This window comes from Astyanax mexicanus, chromosome 10 (assembly GCF_023375975.1).
Source record: "Astyanax mexicanus isolate ESR-SI-001 chromosome 10, AstMex3_surface, whole genome shotgun sequence".
In the NCBI taxonomy this organism is placed as follows: domain Eukaryota; kingdom Metazoa; phylum Chordata; class Actinopteri; order Characiformes; family Acestrorhamphidae; genus Astyanax; species Astyanax mexicanus.
The window spans coordinates 16,544,547-16,571,452 of record NC_064417.1 but is presented as its reverse complement, the minus strand read 5'-3'; the positions used below and the strand labels follow the sequence as shown (position 1 = coordinate 16,571,452).

General features: G+C 39.9%; 1 protein-coding gene across 7 annotated transcripts in view; it reads right to left on the bottom strand.

The window, feature by feature from the left end:
- Positions 1-26,906, bottom strand: part of elmo3 (engulfment and cell motility 3) — a 394,497-nt gene that overhangs the window by 3,405 nt on the left and 364,186 nt on the right. For 3 of the 7 annotated variants that reach the window (XM_049484511.1, XM_049484513.1, XM_049484518.1), the window contains 4 exons: positions 12,758-12,870; positions 12,404-12,508; positions 3,640-3,719; positions 3,203-3,286 (listed from right to left, as the gene is read on the bottom strand). In XM_049484511.1, the coding sequence (XP_049340468.1) occupies positions 3,203-3,286; positions 3,640-3,719; positions 12,404-12,508; positions 12,758-12,870 (382 nt within the window). The other 4 variants (XM_049484512.1, XM_049484516.1, XM_049484517.1 and 1 more) reach the window with 4 other exon arrangements.

The window sequence follows — 26,906 nt, the reverse complement described above, 5'->3', positions numbered from 1 at the left end:
CTCTCTGAGTGGGTAGATGGCGTTCTCACAAGGTGACGTCGGTCACACAGGTAGTGGCTGACTTTACATGTATCAGAGGAGGCATGTGCTAGTCTTTACCCTCCTAGTGTTGAGGCATTACTAGTGATAGGGAGATTGCAGCTGAGTGGGTCGGATAATCAGCATAGCTTAGTTGGGGAGAAAAGCGAAATGCAAAACTGCAACAACTTTAATTAATCATCTTGTAATGGATGTCAATTTTTCTGAATTTTGTATTTATCATATGCAGTACATATACAAAAAAGTATGTAAGTACTGTAACTGCCTAAACCATAAACTGCTTAAACATCTTTCCTGTATGATCTCACATAATCTCTTCAGACCTTAGATCTATTTCTAGTGAGGGTTCTGTTTTCAACTGGCAACCCCCCTTGAGGGTTCTATTTAGATCTGGGATCTCTGTGTGTTCGCATCTGCCAATCAGAGTTTTTTTGCTTCTGTTACTGCCACAGCCACAAATAAATATGTCTACACTTTTTGCTGCCCATAAATATTAGTAGAAAAGCCTACAGATGCAGTAGAGCAACATTTTCAACCATTTAGCCAGGCTTGGAGCAGGCCTATAATATAGGCCTATAATAGTCAATGATGGAGAAATGTTGCCTAAAGGGAAAGTAAACAGTTAGACAAAAACATCAAATTACAAGGTATTTACACAACTGCAAATCAGAAAAGGCTGGATAGTATGGAAAACACACACACAAAAAAAATTTAAACATTTCAGGCCAATTCAATTAAATTTGTTATTACACATCCATAGAAATAAAAGAAATATCAATAAACACCTATGTATACAAATGTTGATGCTCACAGGGTTTCCACTGTGTGATTGTCTATTATCCCATATACCTCTGTGCCTAGAGTCAACTCCACTTATGGACAGGTTTAAAATACGTTTTATTGGAGAATGTAACTCTGCACTGTGTTGCTTACCAGAGTGATCCCTTAGCCATGTAGTTCAATCAGCTCATCTAAATAGAGTACCATATTTTTCGCACTGTAAGGCGCATCAGAATATAAGGTGCATCTAAGTTAAGTAAAGCTAAGCTAAGTAAACAAAACTGTAATAAAATAAAGTAAATTTGAGTAAATTAAAAGATTTTAAGTGCACCTTATCGTGTGAAATATAGAGTAAACACTTAAACTGTGTTGTGTTGTCTCTTCTCCTCTTTGCTGACTGCCACTGTGGGCCACACCCCTTTCCCAAAGGGACATGCCACACCTGGTAAAAAATATGGAACAAACTGCACAGATTGATCATAGCTAGGGCTCCGTTTGAACTAGGACTTGGAAAAATAAATATACCCGAAAAAAAATTGGATAATATTAATATCGCCTAAAAAAAAGAAAAAGATATTTAGGTTAAAAAAAAAAAAGCATTTAATGTTTGAGCAGATCCGTGATGTCACCTGCTTTTGACTAGCATAAGCAAGCTAGCTGTGCGGGGTGCAACTCAAAATAGAGTTTCAGCCAGACTAATGACAGGAAAATGCTGGTTTAGGCTGTGCACAAATGTTATGCAGCTTGTAAAATGTGTGCTATTTCCACTTGGGAGATGCAGCGCTACCTAGCAATGATAACAGAGTGAGTTATCAAGTTAAAAGCCAGGTTGCAGCTCAAAGTAAGTTCATTTGGGTGTTAGTGGAGGGAGTTTCAATAAAATTAGGGATTTTTTTGTGTCATTTGGAATTGCATGGAGCATAAGTGGGAGAAACATGCAAATCCCTCTTTGTGGAGCATTATTTGATTTTCTCACAAATTTGTTACATCTTTGGTCCTTTTCTTGGTTACTGCTTTTGAAACAAATTATAATTATAATCCCCTGCTGACATCACTTGTTTCAAAATTCTCCAAACTGCTCTCCATCATGGATGATGATGGTCACCCATTGCATTCTATCATCATGGATCATAGGAGCAATTTCAGTGGCGGGTTCTTGTCAGAGAGCTGCTCTACGGACAGACTGAGAAGATCGTTTGTTTTCCGAGAGCCATCAGACTTTTCAACTCCTCCCAGTGGAGCCGGAAGAGAGAGGACAGATGAGGGATGAGTCTCATATGCTTTCTTAATCACAGCCTATTTTTATCTGTACTGGAGAAACACTTTGGATCACTTATTTATCTATCTATCTATCTATCTGTATGTCTGTCTAAATCATTATTCGTTTGTTTTCTACTTTCATAACCACTTTCATTACTACATTACTTCGGCTCTAAATTTCCTTCATCCCAGTGTTTGTTGGGATATCCACCGAGAATAAATCAAAATGGATACTGGATACTGAGCATGCTTAGTGGTTGTTGAATAATTCACAGTAAATTATTACTACAAAAGAAAAGGTGTGTTGATAAACTAAAACAGTGTTTTTTCACATTAGTTTTATTTAATTAGGATATTTATATATTTTATGTAAAAATATTCAAAATATTATATTCTTAATTATTCAAAGTTCACTGTGATAAAGAATATAATTGCGTAATAATGCTAATATATTATCATTGTTATCAAAATGAATATTTATTGCAATAATTGTATACAGCTCTGAAAAAAAATAAGAGACCACTTAAAAATGATGAGATAATCATGGATTATCATAAGCCATTAAACCAAGCTGAACTGCTTGAATGTTTGCACCAGAAGTGACAAAGTTATCCAAAAGCAGTGTGTAAGACTGGTGGAGGAGAGCACGCCAAGATGCATTAAAACTGTGATTAAAAAACAGGGTTATTCCACCAAATATTGATTTCTGAACTTTATGAATATGAATGTGTTTTCTTTGCATTATTTGAGGTCTGAAGGCTCTGTATGTTTTTGTTATTTCAGCCATTTCTCATTTTCTGCAAATAAATGCTCTAAATGACAATATTTTTATTTGGGAGAAATTTTGTCTGTATTTTATAGAGTAAAATAACAATGTTCATTTTACTTTAATGTATACCTATAAATAGCAAAATCAGAGAAACTGATTCAGAAACTAAAGTGGTCTCTTTTTTCCAGAACTGTATCTTGAGTATATCTTCTAAATAAAAAGGTACTGGAATTTCTTTGTATGCTAAAATATCTTTGTAATATCTTCAGTGCATTATGTTTTGAATAAAAACTGCTTCATAAATGACTTAAAACAGCCAGCAAAACTCAGAAGGGATGATGGAGTATCACTTACATCTGTTCTGGAAGAGGCGATAAAATTCAAGCTGTATTCCTCAACATCATATGTAATGCTGAAGGCCAGGTCCAGCATCTCCTGCTGAACAAACACACATTAGCAGCATGATCTTGATATTATAATGTTTATTTTACCAGATGATTCACACGTTTTTGGTAAAAACTGACTAAACTTAGTCAGTACACCCATGCATAACAATTCTTGCAAAACAAGCCTTATTAGGGTTACTTCGGGGGAATTTTTTCTTGCCTCTAGGGTTGCCTTTTTTATACTCACTTGAGGATAAAGGTTTTATTTGTTTGGTTTTGTCAAATTCCTGGATTAGTGTAAAGCTGTTTTTAAGATACAATTCAAACTGATGTGACCTGACATTTAGTGGTAGACTTGCTGTTAAATGCAGCTGAATGTTTACTGGCATAAAATAAAAGACAAACCTTGGTTTGCTTTCCTTTATTTTCTTTCATGTGTGGACAGTCTTTTCCAACCAGCAGTGATTTGATATCTGTAACCGGGACTGAGAGAAAACAAAAGAAATTAAAATTGTCCACTAAGCAGTGTCCTTAAAGGTCTCATTCCGCCAAAATCATTTTTTTTCTTTGTATAATACTACAGGTCTCTCTGAGTTGTATATGCCTGCTGCATATGAAACTGTTTCTCAGCCTCCCTTGTCTGCAGTAGCTTGTCAAAGATGGCCTCGCCCACTTTGGCTCGGGTCTGCACACAGGCCGAGCTAAAGCCATGCAGCACCGCCGGCTCACAGACTGTAAGTAAAAAAGCAACTTCTACACCTGATGGTTTTGTTAATAAAAAGTATGTTCAGCTAACTCTATTAAATGCAATGGGAACCTATGCTAAGCTAACACCTATAAATGTAAATGGAGCCGAGGCTAAGCTAATGCGATTGAATGTAAAGGGAAACTATGCTAAGCTAACGCCATGTAATTTACATGGGAGCCGAGGCTTAGCTCCGGCACGGATTGGCTGTTCATGACGTTTCTCAGCCGTGGGGAGTCTGACGTTAAGTGAAGTTTAAGGGTTAACTTCACTCAGTGCTATATCTGTAACTAAGTCTGTATATCAGAAAACATTTTGTTCTTGTCCGTGTTTTATAGCTGTAAAACTGACTGTGGGGGAGGCTGTTAGGTTCTCTACTTCACTGCTGTTAGCCAATCAGAGGCGATATATTTGCATGTATGAATATTTATGAGAAAGGGCCAAAACCTCTCTTTCTCCAGAGACAGATAATTCAGTGATCTAAAGCAGGGCTAAATATAAACACCTGAGCACTTTTTTTTCACTCAAAACGTCTCACATGGCATTCATTCATATTAGAGACCACAACTGGACTGTTTAAAATTAATTTTAAAACAATGAAATGAGATCTTTAAAAAGTGGATCAGTTACCCTGTGGTTACGGGAGAATATGACTAAAATGAAACATTTGAAACCACCATTCCATTTGTCATTAACATGTTTGCTTGCTTTCTGCAGTGGGCAGAAAGAATGCTTATTCACTTACATCTCAACAAGTGGAAACACATGCTATTTTACAGGATTCCAAAAAGAAACTTTGATTGTTGAAGCATTATTTGGGATATATTCAGTGTTTCAAAAAAGTGAGTACACTCCTCACATTTCTGCAGATATTTATTTTTTCATGAAACTACACTGACAAAATGACACTTTGACACAATGAAAAGTAGTCTGTGTGCAGCTTATATAACATTGTAAATTAATTATTCCCTCAAAAAAACTTAATATACAGCCATTAATGTCTAAACCACCAGAAACAAAACATCCAAACTAAGCACTGCTTGTCATTTTCCTTCCAAAATGTCATGTGACTAGGTTACTAGGTCTTAGGTGTGCATCAAATTGTTCTGCTTGGATGTCACCCCAGAAGGCGGCCTCTTCTTAAGTCGGTACACAAGAAATCCTGCAGTTTGCTGAAGACATGTCAACAAAGGATTACTGGAACCATGTTCTATGGTCTTATGAGATTTGTTTGGTTCAGATGGTCTCAAGCATGTGTGGCGGCAATCAGGTGGCCTACAGTCAGTTCCAGCATGATAATGACCCCAACATTTTAAAACTCGAGCGCAAAAAACTCAGTCGAGCATAAACCGCTTCTGCAGGGAATTCACACAGCGCACAAGGAATAAAAGCATCTGAGAGGAGAAAAATTAAGCTCGAGAGCAACCTGCTCCCATCCGTGAAGAGCACAGGGCGCCAAAGGCAAATCTGCCAATCACAGTTTGAGCAGAAACGTGGATATTAGTGGCCTGCTGGAGGTTATATTACAGGGCTCTTGCACTGCTCCTCCTGTTCCTCCTTGCAAAAGGCTCCCTTCATGTCTTCTGGTATCTGCTTCATGCTCTGGACACTGTGCTGACAGACAAATTTCAAATTACAAATTTCATTGTTGACTAATCGCTAATTTGTAACAGTACCGCATTAAATAAAGTGATGGGGACAGAAGTGTAATGGGAGATGGGTAAATGGCTCACTACAGATTACACTTTTAACCACTAAATATCAGTCATTTTCACATTTTAACAACATCTAAACATTTAAATGACTTCTCATAAAATCTCATGTTCAGCTGTATCTGTCAATTTATAATTATATCATAGGGATGGAGGACATGGCAGAAATCGTTGAATAATTGACTAATATTAAACAACAATAAAAAGTAATCATCAGATTAGTCGACTACCAAAATAATAATTTGCAGCCCTACTACCTGAGCAGCTTTTGTGGGTTGTAGACACCGTCTCATGCTTCCCTTTATGGTGAAAGAACTGAAAAAATGCAAAAGTGACCAAAACATCAGCTAGAAAGTATGAGAACAGAGAAAGGCCTGTGGTCCCCACCTGCAGAACCACTCCTTTATAGGGGTTGTCTTGCTAATTGCCTCTCATTTCTACCTGTTATCTGTTCCATTTGCACAATAGCAGGTGGAATTGTTTTACAATCAGTGTTGCTTCCTAACTGGACAAGATGATTTCACAGAAGTGTGGTTGACTTGAAGTCAGTGTGTGTATGTGTATATAGGCCAAAAGTTTGGACACACCTTCTCATTCAATGTAGATTCTCACTGAAAGCATCAAAACTATGAATGAACACGTGGAGTTTTATGCACTTAACAAAAAAGACCTGGCCTCCACAGTCACCGGACCTGAACCCAATCCAGATGGTTTGGGGTGAGCTGGACTGCAGAGTGAAGACAAAGGGGCAACAAGTGCTAAATACCTCTGGGAACTCCTTCAATACTGTTGGAAAACCATTTCAGGTGACCACCTCTTGAAGCTCATTGAGAGAATGATGCCAAGAGTGTGCAAATCAGTGATCAGAGCAAAGGGTGGCTATTTTGAAGAAACTAAAATATAAAACATGTTTGTATTTTTGGTAAATACATAACTCCATGTGTTCATTCATAGTTTTGATGCCTTCAGTGAGAATGTATTATTGTCGACGTATACGAACAGCAGACATTTATTTTCACAATCCTCTTCACAATTAGGAAAATCAACTTTAAAATAAATAAAATGTTAATTTTTAATACTTTGTTGAGAATCCTTGTTGTTGAGAGGCAAAGACTCCCTGAAGTCCCCCTGAAACCCTCACCAAACACTGGGTTTCATCCTTTATGATGCTTTCCCAGACCTGCAGCTGTCAAGCGAGTAAAATAAAGCTCAATCAGGTTGGTATCTGATGATAACTCTTTCACTGCAGAATATTCAACTTCTTTACAGTTAAAAATTCCTGGGTTGTTGTCCCAGTATGTTTTGGGTCATTGTCCATCTGTACTGTTAAACCCTATTCAATCAACCTTACCGCATTTTGTTGAATCTGGGCAGAAAATAAATCCCTGTGCTTCTGCCTTCTGTTTTGTCTTCAATAAACACTAGTGACCCAGTGTCACTGGGTGTAATGCATGCCCATACCACTGGCATGTTTTACAGAGGATGTGAAGAGCTTTGTGTTAAGCTGTTACAAGCCTTCTCCATACTTGTGGTATAGTGAAATGTACTTTTCTTCCATGTGGTGGCGCTGTTGTGACTAATGTTCCACACATTGTTCATGTACAAGCTCTGAGAAAGATAGAGACCTGCAGTACTAAAGTAAAGGGTTGTTGTGAAGAGTTCCTGCCTGAGTCTGCTTTATTTTCTGCTGAATATACAACATATTGGCGACGAGGATGACTTCTTTTGGAATATCACAGCCCCCAGCTTTGCTGGAAATGTCTGCTGAGCCACTCATGCCATATACCTCTTGGATTTGGATGTTTGAAAACCACATCCTTGTACTTAGTACTAACGACATGGCAGACAAAAGAAAACGTGCTTTATTGCTTCATTGTTTGGACACTGAGGGCCAGCGCATTTTTATACACTCCCTGATGTTGGAACGAGTTACCAGTCTGCCTGCACTGCATTACAAGCCTTTTTTGTGCCAAAGGTGAACGTGGTCTGTCGTGGGTCAGCACCTACATGCAACGTACAGGAGGTTGCAGTGTTTGATCTCACAGTTCTGAGCATAGCTTCCACATCTCCTGCTGTACAAGCAGATCGCCTCACCTGTACTGTGGCTCTTCATGTAAAAGGTGGTCAGCCATTTACTACTGATCTGCTTGTAGACACCGGCTCAGCAGTTTCCATTCTTCCAGAATGCGTCTACTGTCAGATGTTTCACAGGTGCCTCTCACGAAGCCCAATTTGCGTCTAGTGACCTACATGAAGAAACCTATTCCTGTTCTGGGGTGCCTCACACTTACTGTCACCCATTACAACCACAGCACACAAGCAGATTTCTACAATGTCCCAGATGGAACATCACTGCTTGGAATGGACCTGTTCAAAGCTCTGCAACTTCAAATTTGTGATGGACACATTGAGCCACCTGCTTTGCAAACTGCTGTCCACAGCACTGAGGCCTTAGGAGTTGCTACTAGCTTCATACATACACAAGTTAAAGTGCGCTCAGATGTACCTCCAGTCCAAAAGAAGTTTCGCAGATTACCTTTTTCTGTGCATGATGCTGTGTCAGAGGAGTTGAAAAGACTTGAATTAGATGGCATTATAGAGAGGGTTAATTCATCTCCTTGGGTTTCTCCACTGGTGGTCGTGCAGAAAAAATCTCTGTGAGCCAAACAGGGCAGTAGTGATAGACAGCCACCCTCTGCCACACATTGAAGAGGTCTTTACTGAGCTTCTTGGTGCAACTATTTTCGCCACAATTGATTTACAAAATGCTTATCATCAAGTCCAGTTACATCCTAGCAGCAGAGACCTTACAGCCTTCATTACACGAGGCACTTTTTCGCTTCTCCAGAGTTCCGTACGGATAGGCTTCCGCACCAAGCACATTTCAACGGCTGATGTCCCAGATTCTAGCTGGTCAGAGCGGTGTGTAATGTTATTTGGATGACATCATCGTTTTTGGTGACACGCCCGAGGCTCATGATAAGCGCCTGAAAGCTGTTCTCCATTGTCTCCAGGAGAGGGGATTAAAGCTAAATACCGCAAAATGCCACTTTAGAAAGACAGAGTTATACATTCTTGGGTATCTCATCTCTGCCTCTGGCCTACAACCAGATCCTGACCATATTCGTGCGGTGACCGAAGCGCCGCCCCCCCATGATGCACAATCACTGCAATCTTTTCTAGGTCTGACTGCATGATACTCAGAGTTCATTCCTAATTACGCTACACTCATTGAGCCTCTATGTGCTCTTCTCTGGAAATCAGCTGGATTCAATTGGACAGAGGACGCCCAAGAAAACTTCAGTCGAGTTAAAAACCTCATCGCTACCAGCTCTGCTCTTACCCTATTTGACCCTTCTTTGCCAACTATTGTCACCACTGATGCATCAGACTACGGCATTGGTGCGGTGTTGACACAGATCCAGGGTGATACAGAACAGACAGTTGCATTTGCCTCTCATATATTGACAAAATGTGAGCGCAAGTACTCAAGAATTGAAAAGGAAGCTTTAGCATGTGTCTGTGCAACCGAAAAGTGGCGCACTTACTTGTGGGGTCGTCATTTTACTTTGAGAACTGACCATTGCCCTCTGACAACGCCACCAAAGGTCTTGGACGTGCAGGAATGAGAATAGCTAGATGGTCAGCTTGTCTCTTATGTTTCAACTACAGCATTTAATACAAGCCAGGCTGAGAGAATGTTACAGCTGATTGCTTGTCACGCCTGCCTCTTGCCACCACAGATGAACACTAAGAACCTGAATTGGAGATGGTGGCCATTGTGTCAACTGACTTTGCTGCAGTTACCGCAGAAGAGCTCTCAGAGTCCTGTGCTGCATGTACCGTGTTAGAGAACGTTAGAGACTACATTAACATAGGATGGGCACACAGTTCAAATTGCCTGGACTCTGCTGTCATTCCCTACTTTCGCATCCGAACTGAATTGGCTGTGCTAGATAATTACATTGTCCATGGCACACATCGTGTGATCATTCCTCAAGCCCTGCAGTCAAAATTCATCCAGCTAGCCCATGCCACACACCAAGGGATCGTTCGGACAAAACAAAGATTAAGAGACTTGTACTGGTGGCCAGGAATGGATTCTCAAGTTGAGTCTGCCATTAAGTCATGCTCCACATGCCTCCAGCATGATAAGACTGCCATCACCCATGCCGCACCACTACATCCTGTACCTACACCAACAGCTGCCTGGGAAAAGCTAGCTGTCGACATTGTTGGACCTTTCCACACTGCACCGACTGACTGCTGTTTTGCTATAACGCTCATTGACTCCTACAGTCGTTGGCCTGAGATAGCCTTCTGCTCTGCTGTAACTTCAACGACTGTAAAAAACTTTCTTGCCACTGTGTTCAGTCGGGAGGGAAATCCATTTGAATTGGTCACTGACAATGGCCCTCAGTTCATCTCAGCTGAGTTTACATCCTTCCTTGCAGACAGAGATATAAAGCACTACCAGTGCTCTGTCTATTACCTGCAATCAAATGAGGAAATCGAGCGGTTTAACAGAATCCTCAAGGACTGTTTACAGAACGCTAACATTGAAGGAAGCCATGGAAGGCTTTTGTCGCTGAGTTTTTGCATACATACAGAGCTACACCCCATGCTGTGACTGGTGTGTCTCCTGCTCAGCTACTACATGGGCGACCACTTCAAACAAAGCTGCACATCAGAGGTCTCCCACTTACCGTCCCTCCTACACAGCAAGCAAATATGAAGAAGAGTATCCAAATCAAACAACAGAAAATTAAACAATACACTGAACAGCAATGTGGTGTAAGATCTCCTACTTTCCAAATTGGGTCTTTTGTCTGCATCCGAAAGCCTGGAATCATTGCTAAAGGACATACCGCGTTTACCCAGCCTTTCCAAGTTGTGGCCCAGAAAGGTCCTGCCTCCTATCTCTTGTCAGATTGAAAAGTTTGGAATGCCATACATCTCGCTCCAACGCCCCACAGTAGTCCTCCTTCTTCAACACCATCTGATGATGTTTGCATTCAGCCAGGCACATAATTCGAACCATCTGAAACTGTGCACCCTGTTTCCCTTTCTAGTCGAGTTCCAAGACTGCGAAAGGCTCCAGAGTGGTCTAAAGACTATGTCACTTAAAAGAAAAAAAAGAAACTGAAAGGAGTAACTATGCTAAGAATTCTTTGCACTGTACGTACATGTCATTAGGCATAGTGAGATTTATTTACATTCAGATTTTGCTACAGAGTACAGAGTAACGTTGTTTCAGTTTAAAGGAAATGATGTTGTGATTTTAGATTTTTTTTAGTTTTTGGCAAGAACCTGTATTGTTAACACTGCTGTTTGTGGTTACATAAGTTGTATGTTTACTGAGATATTGTTATTCTTTAGTTTAATATTTCTTTTATTACAAAAAGGGGATATGTGGTATAGTGAAATATTTTCCTTCCATGTGGTGGCGCTGTTGTGAATAATGTTCCACACATTTTCATGTACAAGCTCTGAGGAAGATCTGCAGTACTTAAGTAAAGAGTTGTTGTTAAGAGTTCCTGCCTGAGTCTGCTTTATTTTTTGCTGAATATACAACAATACTTTTTTCTTTCCATCATTCCAGTACAGGTTCATCTTAGCTTCACTTGTCCAAAGAACTCCTTAGATGCTTTTTGGTAAAGTGTAATCTGGCCTTTATGTTAATTTGAACCTTGTACTGAACCCTCATGAAGCCTTTTCTTTATGATAGACAGAAATACTTATCCACCTACTTCCTGGAGAGTGTTCGCTTGGGTGGAGGTTTGAAGGGTTTTCTTCATCATGAAAAGGATCCTGTGATCATCCCCCACTGTTGTCTTCTGTGGACATGTAGGTCTTTTTGATCTCCCGAGTTCTCACTGTGCTCTTAATTCCAGAGAGTGTACCAAACTGTTGATTTGGCAACTACTAACATTTCCACTATGTTTCGGGTGGATTTCTTTGTTTTTTCAGATAAACGATGGTCTGTTTTAACTCCACTGAGAGCTACTTACAAAATAGCTTTTGATATCATTTGTCCAATTACATTAGAGCGCCTGAAATTTGGAGGCTTTGTAAAAAAAATGGTTCTAATTCCTAAACGCTTTAAAGTACAAACCTGAATTAACCTGAAATTAACCTATATTTTAAATACATCTCAGTTGTTTCTTTTCAATTCTAGTGTGGTGGTGGTAAGCAGAGCCCATACTGTGAAGACTGAGTCACTGTCCAAATATTTCTAGGCCTAACTCTATATATACAGCTCTGAGAAAAATGAAGAGACCACTTCAGTTTCGGAATCAGTTTCTTTGATTTTGCTATTTATAGGTATATGTTTGAGTAAAATGAACATTGTTGTTTCATTCTATAAACTACAGACATTTCTCCCAAATTCCAAACAAAAAATATGTAATTTAGAGCATTAATTACAGAGTTTTCAGACCTCGAATAAAACAAAGGAAACACCAATATTTGGTGGAATAACCCTTTTTCATGCATGCATGTTCTTCTCCACCAGTCTTACACACTGCTTTTGGATAACTTTAAGTCACTCCTGGTGCAAAAAATTTGAGCAGTTCAGTTTGGTTTGATGGCTTGTGATCACCCTTTTTCCTCTTGATTATATTCCAGAGGTTTTCAATTTGGTAAAATCAAAGAAACTTATAATTTTTAAGTGATCTCTTGTGTAAGCAGAGGACAGGGTGATTGCACTCACTTTTTTCCTGTAGACTTTCCACAGAGGGCATCTCTGTCTCCTCATCCACGTCCCCATAGTGAAGGACTTTATGATTAGGTGACAGCCTGCAGTACCACAGTTTATCTGAAATAAGCAACATTTTATCGTTACAAACATAACTGTCCAATTCACTGCATGTGTAAGTGAATAAAACTATCAAACAATCAAAATAACTGCAATTTGTTCAGCTAAACAGCAACAGGTAAACATTTACCCAAAGCTGCAGCATTTTAAATCTCTTTTGTGAGACCACACTCTAAATACTCTAAATAAACTCTGAATGAGAGTCTCTAATAGTGTGCATGTTCCTGGGTGGTTGGTAAAGTGCGTCACCCTGTCTCCGGCGACTGCTGATCTTGCGAAATAGAGTTCCATGACAAAGTCGGTTCAGCCTCTGCTGCCTGATCAGCTCCAGCAACTCCGGCTTTAGGCGTTCCTTTAGCTCACTACACACAAACGGGCAAAGATTATAAATATATACAGTACATGGCTGAATAAATTATATTTTTTTATTAAAATAATTAGTATAAACATAATTTCAAATGCTGGAAAAGGTTTAACATTTCTTTGTTTTACATGGACCTGTTGTTATCAAAATGAACGTCAAAGTCAAAATTGTCCCATGTTGTGATTGCCTCTGGTGAAGAATAGTTCAACAAATCTGAACTTTTATTAATTGAAAAAGAAAAGCATAACATTAACAAAATATAGAAAATAAGAAAAAAATCAATATATTTCTAAAAGCTTGTGAAAATGATAGATTTTGTCACTGAAAACTGTAAACATTGTAAGTTTATGTCTCATAATTGTTCATATATTAAACTGTGTGTAATGTTTTGTTGTCCTTTGGTGTAATGTGTTTGTATGTGTATATAGGCCAAAAGTTTGGACACACTTTCTCATTTAATTGTAGATTCTCACTGAAAGCATCAAAACTATGAATGAACACGTGGAGTTTTATGCACTTAACAAAAAAGACCTGGCCTCCACAGTCACCGGACCTGAACCCAATCCAGATGGTTTGGGGTGAGCTGCAGCACAGAGTGAAGACAAAGAGCCAACAAGTGCTAAACACCTCTGGGAACTCCTTCCTTTAAGACTGTTGGAAAACCATTTCAAGTGATTATCTCTTGAAGCTCATTGAGAGAATGATGCCAAGAGTGTGCAAATCAGTGATCAGAGCAAAGGGTGGCTATTTTGAAGAAACTAGAATATTAAACATGTTTTCAATTATTTCATCTTTTTTGTTAAGTACATAAAACTCCATGTGTTCATTCACAGTTTTGATGCCTTCAGTGAGAATCTACAATGTAAATAGTCCTGAAAATAAAGAAAACACATTGAATACGCATTGAAACGCATTTGCCTGTACTGTGTGTGTGTGTATATATATGTATCCAAGGACACCCTTTTCAATTTTGATGCACAGCTATATTGGGTATACTAATCAGTGAGCAACTTTCTTTAGAGACTCGTCAGTCCATTGTTGTGTTAAGGAAGGAAGGCTACTCAATGCAAGATATTGCCAAGAAACTGAAAACACAGTTGCAAGAAAAAGTACAGTATGTGAACCCTTTGGGATTATTTGGATTCCTGCATAAATTGGTTATTAAATGTGTTCTGATCTTTACAACAGACACAGTCACAACAACAGACAAACACAGTCTACTTAAACTAATACCACACAAACAATTATATGTTTGCATGTTAACATGTTAACATTTACAGTGCAAGGTGGAAAAAGTATATGAACCTTTGGATTTAATAACTGGTTGATCCTCCTTTCACAGCAAAAACCTCAACCAAAGGTTCCTGTAGTTGCAGATCAGACCTGCACAACAATCAGGAGGAAGTTTGAATCATTACCAAACTGTTTCAGTTCAGCAATATTCCTGGGATATCTGGTGTGAATCGCTCTCTTGAGGTCATGCCACCACATCTCAAGTGGGTTAAGGTCAGGACTCTCCAGAAGGTGTATTTTTGGGTCATTGTTCTGTTGCATCATCCATCCTCTGTTGAGCTTCAGTTGGAGGACAGATGATCTTAAGTTTTTTTGCAAAATTTCTTGGTAAACTTGGAAATTAATTTTTCCATTGATGAAGGCAATCCATCCAAGCCCTGAGGCAGCAAAGCAGCCCCAAACCATAAAACCATGTTTCACAGTTGGAAAGAGGTTTTGATGATGGTGTGCTGTGCCTTGTTTTCTTCACACAGTGTTGTGTGTTTCTTCCAAACAACTCAATTTTGTTTTCATTTTTCCACAGTATATTTAACCAGTACTGCTGTGGAACATCCAGGTGCTCTTTTGCAAACTTGCACTGTGCTCTTGCAGTCATCTTTACAGAATGACCATGCCTAGAGAGAGTAGCAACAGTGCTGAACTTTCTCCATTTGTAGACCGACTGTCTTACTGTAGACACATGAACATCAAGACTTTTAGAGATACTTTTGTGACCCTTTCCAGCTTCACGCAAGTAAACAATTCTTAAATGTAGGTCTTCTGAGAGCTCTTTTTATTCACATCATGCAATGCTTCTTGAGAACAGTTAACTCAAAACTGGTGTGTGTTTTTATAGGGCAGGGCAGCTTTAACCAACACATCCAATCTCATCACATTCTGGCTCTAATTAGCTCCTAGTCTAGAGGTTCACATACCTTTTAACATGTTGTGTTCAATAAAATCATGCAAACATATTAATTTTTGTTTGGTATAAGTTTAAGCAGACCATTTGACTTAGATGAAGATCAGAACACATTAAATTACCAATTTATGCAGAAATCCAAGTAATACCAAAGGGTTCACATACTTTTTCTTGTTTATTCGTATTCGTCCCGAACCCTCACAGTCCGGACCGGTTGGCAGAACTATAGATCACAGGCGAGCTGCATCCTGAAAACTCTGCACCAGTGTTGCTCTGGAGCCTCTTTTCCACTGCAGGGCCAAATGGTTATTAACGCAGCGAACGGGTCTTACAGTGACGATAAGGACCCAGTAGCAGTGCCTGTCCCAGTCCAGTCCGGCTAGACATTATATGCAGATCCCTCTGTCTTATGCCCTCCTGCTGAGCGGTTCAGATAGCTGACCCTCCATACCAGAACACACCCTATAGCTAGCACTGTAAACCTGTTTGTTGGAAATGTCAAACAGCTGGATTTCTGAAGGCTGGATCAAGGCTTCAGAATTATTACTAAGTTTTTAAACATAATACAAATAAGAACACATTAAAGAGAGAAAAAGAAACAGAAATAGCATTATATGACAATAAAATAAAAGAACAGAAAAAAGAGCAGTTCTATATAATTAAGCCTGTATATTTTCTATTTGTTCCAGTGAAATTCAAGGATTCAAGGAGACTTTGTCATTCGCATCACATGTGGTACATGAGGTGAAACGACATTGAGATCTCATTGAGATTGAGCTGTTGTTACAATAGATAATATTGATCAAATCGATAAAGTACGTAAAAGAACACAATAAAAATAGAACAACATAGATATCAAAATAAATACACAAAGAAAGCGGTAGGTAGGCAGGTAGCAGCAACATGAAGTCCAGAGTGCAAGTCTGCTACAGCAGCATGATAATGTGAATTAAGAGCAGTACAAGATGAAAGCCACATTCCATTAGGTATAAGAGCATCTGATTTCCATTTAAGTGCTACATTTTGCAATAATTGGCAGAATTCAGTTAGTTTTAGATTTTTTTTTCTAAATTCAGCATTAGTAACATGTCCCAGAAGACAAATTTCTGGCTCTACTGAAAAGGTCTTTTAAATGATCTGATATTTTACTGCAGACTTTTTTGCCAGAAAGAAAATTCCTTTAGGGCTTGTCCAGGTGCAGTGCAAAAACATTCCTTCAAAAGAGACGCATCTTAAAAACAGAGGGATGAAATTTTGGGGTTAAATCTGCAATTTAGATAGGTTATATAAAGCTGGTGTATAAAGTTATATTTAATTAATCTATGTAAAGAATTCAAAGTAGATGTAACACTATCTTTACACAGGTGAGATCACAGTTTTGCATCTATGGTTAAACCCAACTCCCACGCCCATTTAACCTTTGACTTATCTAATTCACTTATGGATTGGTTTGCTGTAAATGCTGCATACATGTTTGTTGTGACTTTCTGGAGTGGCTGATCTGAATGTCCTTGCTTGTTCAGGCATTTCCTTCAAAACTGGAATAAGGAGATCCTGAAACACTTTATTAAATTCAGAAGGGAATCCATCCTCAACTGATGATTTATTGGATGAGTGAAGTGAGTAAATAGCTTCTTTTAACTCAGACATAGAAAAAGATGTATCTAATGTCAGTTTTCTCCTTTAAACTTGGTATATTAACTGAACAGAGAAATTAATTCTCGTGGGCCAGTTTATAATGATATAGATCTGTCACATAGATCAAAATAATCAGAATGATCTCAATAGGGTTATATTTTATCTGTCACCAATAATATCACATTAATCAGAAAGGAATTCTGAACTACTTTAAATTACCATGATAAAACTTTGTGTGCTTTCTCTTCAAGTTCATAATAATGTTTTGATTTTTATAATAGCTTTATATAATATTTCAGTTTCTTATTAACTATTTTTATACAAATATTCAGTTGGTGTTTTCTGGTAAATTTTTTCCATTGTGGCAATTTTTTTATTTAAGTAATTATATATCTGCATTACATTTTCTTATCAAGCCCTTTGTGTAGGCTATACATTGGCCACTCAGGTAAGCTTTCAATGCACGTAAAATAAAGCTGTTAGAACTAGAGTTTATTGGTTGTAATGGAATGCTGTGGTATTAAATTATTCTTAATGTTAAAGTGTTTGCAATTGTGTGAATAGTAACATCTGGTTTTGTACAAATACTAAGTGCTGTTAATGGCGGAGGGTTAAGCAGGGGTCCAGCGGTTTGGTTTTGGTGGGGGGCTGGGAGAGCAGATAAGAGGCATGATGAGGCAGCTGGGGGCAAACAGATTCTCTGTGTAAGCACACGGTCTGACTTCAATAAAACATTGCTACTCACTTCGATCCTGACTCAGCATTCAGCATTATTATTTCACTTTAAACCCCCAAATTTCCTCAACATGGTTAAAAGAAATAAATGTATCTAATAAATGTACAAAAGTCCAGACATTTCAGAAGGCAGGGGTACATGTCTCCTTAGTCTTGTCTGGGATAAAGAATAATAGTGCTAGTGGAGAGTAATTTAAGAGATATTTAACGTCTATTGTTCTATGGAAAAGTTGAGAAGACATCAATAAATAGTCAATGCGTGTATATGTCCCAGAGTGGATGTGACTAAAAAGAGTACTCTATCTTGAGGATCTTGCTTCCTTCTCCACACTTCCATCAGATTAAGACTTTTTATAAGAGCTTTAGTCAGTGTGGCTCATTTGATTAGGGGAGAAGGGTTAGGGGGCGGAACAGTGGCGCAGTGGGTAGCACTGTCGCCTCAAAGCAAGATGGCCTGGGTTGGATTCCCGGCTGGGAAGACCCGGGTCTTTCTGTGTGGAGATTGCACGTTCTCCCCTAGGTGTGAGTAACTATGTCTGTTTGTCTGTCTGCCCTGTGATGAATTGGCTGCCTGTCCACGGTGTATACTCTCCGCCAGGCCAGTACACCAGGAGACATGAAGGGGGCCGTAGGAGGGCAACAACCCAGCAGCAGGACCACTACATCCTCCTTTGTGCAAGGAGGAACAGGAGGAGCAGTGCAAGAGCCTTGCATAATGACCTCCAGCAGGCCACTAATATCCATGTTTCTGCTTAAACTGTCAGAAACAGAGTCCATGAGGGTGGTATGAGAGCCCGACATCAACAAGTGGGGCTCGTGCTCACAGCCCAAAATCTGCAGGGTGATTGCCAGATTCGCCATTGGCACCCTGTGCTCTTCACAGATGGGAGCAGGTTCACACTGAGCACATGTGACAGTTGTGACAGAGTATGGAGACGCCATGGAGAACGTTCTGCTGCTGCAGCATCCTCCAGCATGACCAGTTTTGCAGTGGGTCAATTATGGTGTGGGGAGGCATTTCTTTGGAGGGCCGCACATACCTCCATGTGCTAATTTCACCTGACAAATAATTAAGTATGTTGAAATAAAGTAAAAACTGTTTCTCCAAAACACTCGACAAAACAGTAAATAAACATCTTAAGGTAACATAGTAGCTCATTCTTCATTTCTTAGGACAGTCGCATTTAAATGAACGTTGTCAAAACACTTAATTATAATTAGATCCAGGTCTTGAAATTTTGAGCAGATACTTCATACTCGACAGAAATGCCTTATTTACCTTAAGCAAATTAAAATATTTCCTTTCAGATGGTATCAAATTCATATGTTAACAAATTAAACATCTAATCTACCTGTGTTTGGGATCATAAACCTTGAAATTAAACAGTTCTACCAGTCCAAGAAGATTAGAAGTGACATTAATTTTTATGGGTGTACAAAAAAATTGTACAAGTTTAATTTTCCTCCATAAACTTGGACACTTCTCCTGGTGTAGTGAAGAGGTGTAATTTCCCACCTTTTAGCTGCTGGGTAGGTAATGTAGCAGGTGAAGTTCTTCTCCTTTAAAGCCTTCATTGCTGGGATCATAAGTTTGTGGCTTCTTGCTAACTCTAGGCTCAAGTCAGGAAAAAAGTTCACTCTTTTCTCCTGAATATTGATGTTGATATAGCAGTATTTACAACATATCTATCATTAATATTTTTTAGCTTTTGATCGTTAATCGTTAATCTTTTTAAAAGATAAGAAGTCAAAACTTGTCTCCTGTAAAAAACAAAAACAAATGAGCAATAAATGTAAAAATTAAGACTACAGGTTTTGAGATGATCATAAAGAGTATGTACTGGAACAGTTGTTATTCCCCCAGGACTATAGGGGGCGCAAACTTTGCTATATTGAGTCAGTTAGTAAATAGAATAAATGAACTGGAGGCATTGGCTGTATTCGGAATGTCATATTACATACTACTAGAGTACTAAATCTGCCTAAAGCTAGTATGCAGTACGCAGTATGCGACCAAACTGAGGATCTGTAGTGCACTACAGGTACCCGGATGATGTACTACTCCGCTCCGATTTCGCAGTGTGCATGGAGAGCTATCTTCGTGCTGTACTGCATCCCAACATGCATTGCGACTGGCTTATTTTTAAATTAAGGGAACTATTTTGGAAAGTATTGGCTCACCGCTGTCAAGCTCCTCCGCTGCCGGAGAGTCAGCAGCATACAGCGGAGGGTCTCGGCAGCGATGAGCCATTACTTTCCTTGATGTAGTAAATAATTCCCACAGTTTTAATAAATTATTCTGTTATTTTTATAAATAATTCCCTCAGTTTTAATAAATTATTCTGTTATTTTAATAAATAATTCCCTCAGTTTTAATAAATTATTCTGTTATTTTAATAAATAATTCCCGGTTTTAATAAATTATTCTGCTACTTTAATAAATAATTCCCTCAGTTTTAATAAATCATTCTCTTTATTTAATAAATAATTCCAATAAATCATTCAGATAATTTAATAAATAATTACCTTTGTTTAATAAATTGTTCTATTGATTTAATAAAAAATTCCCTCAGTTTTTTAATACATATTTTTCTTTTAAATAAGGTAATGATTTGAATACAACTTAATAAAATTGTTTCACTTTTGCAACCTGTCTCATTTCTTTTATTGTTGAGATTGTGTAAATATGAATGAGAGTTTGTTTAAATGTTTTCTTCTTGATGGTACTTACATGGATGAAATTATTAATCTACTAAAATAAATAGGAAAACATATTTAAATATAACTGGAACATACTTGGGTTGTGGGTAGTGTGTAGTATGCAGTACATACTAGTGCAGTATGCAGTATAGTTGTACGCCATTTCAAATACAGCCATTGTTTTTTCTCATGAGGCAAGCAGTGTGTCTCTGCTAATCCAAAGCATCCACTCCTTTCTATCCCTTCGAGTGGCAATATGAGTAAGTGTTAAGTTGTATGTGATTGATAGATGTTAAGCATGGGATTATTGAAGTACATTTGAGATGTTTTCAATATGTTAAATGTATCAAAATAGTAACATCATATCTGTTCATTTAAAGTCCACGTAATGTGGCTGCTAAGTTGAAATTAACTCTTTAATGCACCTTATACATTGAAGGTTTGATTTTATTGATTTGATTTAAGTGGACATATGATTTGCATACTGAGTATTTTTCTGTATTTTGTATTGTTTCACTTTCACACTTTTCTGCATTAAATCCTGTCCAAACACAACACTTGCCTGTTCCTTGGAGGAAGTGATGCAGGAGAGAGTTTAGCTGGCTGTGAATCTCAGTATAGAACACGGGGTCACATTGAGTGCAACAGTAGAGTGAAATCATAGCACTCGACGAAGGACAACGAGCAACAGCTTAACCAAGGAGAAATCAGAGGCTGAAGGTCAACACAACGAGGAAACACTGCCCACTCACTAATCGAAGTCCTCAAAGTCTTCAGTTAAATTTACTGTTAGATCATCAGCAAGATGTTTAAGTAGGTCATCAGCAGCAAGCAGTGCCATTATGGCAGCAGCAGCAAGGGCACAAGCAGAAGCTCACACAGCAAAAGCCAGGTTAGCCTACGCTGAAAAGGAGATGAACATTAAGGTAGAAAAGGCCCGTCTAAAAGCAACTCTCGATGTACTTCATCTCCAAAAGGAAGCTGATACAGCCATGGCAAAAGCAGAGGTGATGGAGTCAGCAGCAGCTCAGTTTGACATAGCTGAATCAAAAGAAGAGTTGGCATCTCTGACCCTACAGACAACCGCAGAGCAAAAAGTGAGTGAATACATAAATAAACACAATTATACTTACCTGGCACAAGATAGTAGAGATACATTTCAGCATGATGAAAGTAAATATCAGAGTGAATGATGCAAACAACTAGTAATGAACATACCTCTTAATTCAAAACAAGAACCAATGCAATACCCCACAAGCCCACATAAAAATGCTGACAGCACAATAAGTGACCTTGCCAGATTTCTAGCTAAGAGCCAGCTAGTAACTGGAGGGCTGTCTAAATTTGATGATAAGCCAGAGAGTTACCTTAGCTGGAAAGCCACATTCCAGATTACCATCAGGGAACTTGGTCTTACAGCCAGTGAGGAAATGAATTTACTCATTAAGTGGCTAGGTCCTGAGTCTTCTGAACATGCCAAGAGATTAAAAGCAGTCAACATAAATTAACCACTTGCTGGTTTGAACATGATATGGTTAAGACTAAAAGAATGTTACGGCTCACCAGAAGCTATAGAAAACTCCCTGTCTGCCAGGATATAAAGCATTCCAAAGCTTTCCACTAAAGAACCACACAAGCTCCATGACCTGTCAGATCTTCTATGTGAACTTGAAGCCTCAAAAGTGACTGGATATTTAGCTGGGTTATGATACCTTGACACAGCCAGGGCAGTAGGACCGATTGTGGTGAAGCTGCCCTTCCATCTTCAAGAAAAATGGACAATGGTGGGGTCAAAGTTTAAGGAAGACCACAATGTTCACTTTCCAACCTTTCTCGGTCTTTGTTGGGTTTGTGAAAGGTCAAGCCAAAGCAAGGAATGTCCCAAGCTTCACCACAATTTTCAACACCACACCTCTCTCACATGCTAATCACCCATTCAGCTACAGAAAAGGGAAATCAACAGGTACCTACAACCAAAGGCCATCAGTCACAGCGCACAAGACAGACGTATCATCAGTGGGTTCCAAGACAAAGGAAGCAGACGAAGACATTACAAGACAGTGTCCCATACATCACAAACCCCACCCGCTTAAAATATGCAGGAGTTTCAGAACTATGCTGTTTGAAGACAGGAGAAAGTTTCTCAAAGACAATAGCATCTGCTATCGCTGCCTTGCTTCAACCAGCCACCAAGCCAAGGACTGCACAGTATTGATTAAGTGTGAAGAGTGCGACAGTCAGAAACACCTGGCAGCTCTTCACCCTGGCCCTGCTCCACAAATGACCAAGCCTCCCTCATCTCTTACAGAGCATGGCGGGGAGCAAACAACTGTACAGGACTCAGATGTTACTGCCACATGTACAGAGGTATGTGGAAACAAAATCACAGGGAATTCTTGTGCTAAGATCTGCTTGGTGCAGATCTATCCCAAAGGTCAGTAGGACAACATTAAAAGAATGTATGCTATAATCGATGATCAAAGTAACCAGTCTCTTGCAAAGACAGAGTTTTTTTTATATATTTGATATACAAAGCCCAACTGAACCATACACATTGAAAACTTGTAGTGGCATTGCACAAGTGACTGGTAGAACAGCATGTGAGTATATAGTCGAGTCATTAGATGGAAAAATGAGTTTTCTTCTCCCCACTCTAATAGAGTGCAATGCCATCCCCAACAATAGGGAAGAGATACCCACTGCAGAAGCTGCTTCATCACACCACCGCCATCTGAAAACAATATCTCCTTAAATACCGCCTCTTGACCCAAGTGCTCATATACGAAACCTTCTGAGAGTTTTCTTACTCCCTGTGACAGTTGCTTCAGTGTAAAGGAGGGCTTTACACTGAGCCAAGCCAAAACCATTTCCAATCAACTGCCATCTGCTTACACAGGCCAAAAGCTGAGAATTTAGGAGAGACTGTGTTTTGTCGCACCAAGAAAGACAACCAGCTTGCTCAGTTTGTTGAAGACATGATCTTTATGAAGAAGATGGAGGGATTCTTTAAAGATGACACAAACAGCTGGGTTGCGCCACTTCCATTTAAAAGCCCCAGACGCAAACTCCCTGATAACCGGTCCTACGTCCTATCGGCAGCTTATGTCCCTGCGAAGTATGCTTGACAAGAAACCAGAAATGAAAGCACATTTTATTGAGAAAATGCTCGACAACCAACATGCGGAGCTCGCACAACCTCACAACAAAGACAAAGAGAACTAGTATCTCCCAATATTTGGTTTATATCACCCAAAGTGAAAGCCATCACTGCAGTAGCCTACCTGAAGGTCACACATGAAGATGGGCACAATGAAGTTGGGTTTGTCATGGGTAAGGCCAAACTGGCTCCTGTACCAGAGCTCACCATTCCTAGATTAGAGCTCTGCACTGCAGGTTCTCACAGAAGAACTGAAAATAAAGATTGACAGGACAACATTTTACACTGACAGTAAAGTAGTGTTAGGCTACATCAATAACAAGAACAGAAGTTTCCATGTGTATGTGAACAATCGTGTTCAGAGAATCAAACTGTCTTCCCTACCAGACCAGTGGAAATATGTCCTGTCAGAGCACAATCCCACAGATCATGGCTCGCGATCTGTAGCAGCAGAGAAACTTGCTAGAACTTCATGGTTGTATGGCCCAGCATTTCTTCTTAACCATGAGAGCATCTCGCTAGACAAGGGCCCATTTGAACTTGTCGACCCGGAGTTAGATGTTGAAATTCGACTGAACGTGACTGTGCTTGTGACAGCAACTGCGCCAGGTGCCTTAGGTTCATCATGCTTTGAACGGTTCTCCAAGTGGACTTCCCTCGTCAAAGCAGTAGCCTACCTCCGTCACATCTCAACTCTCAACTCAACTCAACTTTATTTATAGAGCACTTCAAAAACAACAACAGCTGCAACAAAGTGCTGTCCATAACAAATTATAGGATAAAAACAAAATACTAGAAAAAATAAGACCAATTACAATATAGGTATCAATAAAAAAATAGTTTTAGATAAATATATGAGCTAAGTAAAGTACAAGTTAAACAAAATAAAATAATAAACTAATAAAATAAATTAAAAATAAATAAATAAAACAAGAACAAAGTCTTAAATTTGGTTAAAAGCCAAGGAATAAAAATGAGTCTTTAGCCTGGTTTTAAACGTGAACAGTGACGGGACTTGTCTGACATATAGTGGTAGGCCATTCCACAGTTTAGGAGCCGCAATTGAAAAAGCTCTATCCCCTCTAAGCTTGCGCTTTGACCTCGGCACCTCCAGGAGCAGCTGATCAGCTGACCTAAGGCACCGTGCGGGGGCTTCGGGGCAGAGCAGCTCAGTGAGGTAAGGCGGAGCGAGTACATTTAAAGATTTAAAAACAAATAAAAGAATCTTAAACTGAACTCTAAAATGCACAGGCAGCCAGTGGAGGAAGGCCAGAATGGGAGTAATGTGCTCTCTCTTGCGTGAACCTGTTAAAAGTTGGGCAGCAGCATTTTGCACTAACTGAAGGCGTTTAAGGGAGGACTGATTTACTCCAAAATATAGTGCATTGCAGTAATCCAGCCAGGATGTGATGAAGGCATGGATTACTGTTTCAAAGTGCTCATGTATAAGAACTGACTTCACTTTTGCCAGCTGCCTAAGGTGGAAGAAGCTGGACTTGACTACTGCACCAATCTGGCGACCCAATTTAAAATCACTGTCCATCTTAAAACCCAGGTTAGAAACTGTTGGTTTTACATACAGCGCCAAGGGGCCCAAATCAACAGGGGGGGCTTCACAAGAACCACTGGGACCAAACACAATCACTTCTGTTTTCTTTTCATTAAAATTCAAAACGTTTAAAGCCATCCAGGCTTTAATGTCATTAAAACATAACAGAAGTGGTTGAATAGAGAAATTGTCTTTCTTCTTTAGTGGCATGTAAATCTGGCTTTCATCAGCATAACAATGAAAGGAGACACCATGTTTTCTCAGAATGGAGCCCAATGGGAGCAGAGTGAACCCCATATGACAGTGGAGCTAAGGAAGATTCTAAGCCAGCAAAATGAACACACCAAGTTCTGTCAGACAGATAGGACCTGAACCATTCCAGCGCACAACCACAAATGGCCACTAGGTGCTGCAGACAGGAGACTAAAATGCTATGATCAATTGTGTTAAATGCTGCAGTTAAATCCAGCAGTATAAGAATAGCATGGTCCCCTGAATCATTGGCCAATCATCTCTCACAGTTTCAAGTCCAAAGAGGGAAGTGGTTGTAGTGGCTGGCACCTTTGTAGGGAAAGTCTCACAGATGAAGCTTTAACTCAAGCAGAGCACGCAATAATCAGGCGTGTTCAGCATGAAATTTATGCAGAAGAAATAAAATGTAACATTGGGAAAAGAGACATACCACACAACAGTTCCCTACATAAACTTAAAGATGCATTATGTAGGACCTGAGAGCGAGCGTGTGAAATGGCTACAGCAGTCTAATTTCAAAACACCACAGAGAGTAGTCCGCTCCGCCCACCCTCCCCAGCCACAAAACTTATTTGGGTTGCCAAACTCAGGAGACTGAATCTACACAACATTAAGACTAGTATGAGAGGCGGAGATCTTAAGAGTTCGAGCGAGAGGAGAGGAGAAATACAGCAATTGTAAACTCTTCTAAAACCCGTATCTAGAGTTATATTGACTGTATGTTACACGAGGGAGAGGTAAAGCTCCGCGGTATGCCAGACCAAGCGAGCTCCGCGGTGTGCCGAAACAAGCGAGCTCTGCGGTGTGCAGGACCAAGCGAGCTCCGCGGTGTGCCGGACCAAGCGAGCTCCGCGGTGTGCCGGACCAAGCGAGCTCCGCGGTGTGCCGGACCAAGCGAGCTCCGCGGTGTGCCAAAACAAGCGAGCTCCGCGGTGTGCCGGACCAAGCAAGCTCCGCGGTGTGCCAGACCAAGCGAGCTCCACGGTGTGCCAAAACAAGTGAGCTCCGCGGTGTGCCGGACCAAGTGAGCTCCGCGGTGTGCCAGACCAAGCGAGCTCCACGGTGTGCCAAAACAAGCGAGCTCCGCGGTGTGCCGGACCAAGCAAGCTCCACGGTATGCCAGACCAAGCGAGCTCCACGGTGTGCCGGACCACGGCTCCACGAAAGTACCTGCCGTAATTAGCTAGCCAGATAGCTTATGTGTTCAGGAGAAAAGAAGCAGTTCTGGGTCGGTCTAGGAGTCTTTTTGACCTCCAAGTCTCCACTGTTCGAACTCACTGCCAATATTCACCCTTGTTAAATTCCTTCTTTGGTCACTGAGCTTTTTTAAGACATGCTGAGGCTTTTTAAGCTGTGTAGCAGCTGAGGTTTAACAGAACCAGCTCTGCTAGCTAAGCTGCTTTGCTGCAGCGCCGATTGCTGTAGTGTAGTGTAATGGCTGGCAACCTCGTGGGTGGGGTTAGTGCTGGGGAATGAGCAGCAGGAGGAGACAGAGGACAAAACAAACACAAAATCCCAGGACGGCCTGCACATTTAAAATAGAAACGTACTGCTGAAGCCCTGCTGACAAGAGCTGCCAGTGCTTTCACTCAAAATGTTTCCTTAATATCTGATGATACATCCTGATCATTTTATCATTTACTACTGAAAATTAGTTACATAGTGGTTCTTTAAGCCCATGATTGATGACGAAAACTTGCTGCGTGTGGGAGGACGACTTGCAGAGTCCAACTCGCTGAGTTATGAAGCCAACCCACTTATGATACCAGGAAAGCATCACATTGCTACATTGTGCATTCGACATCACCA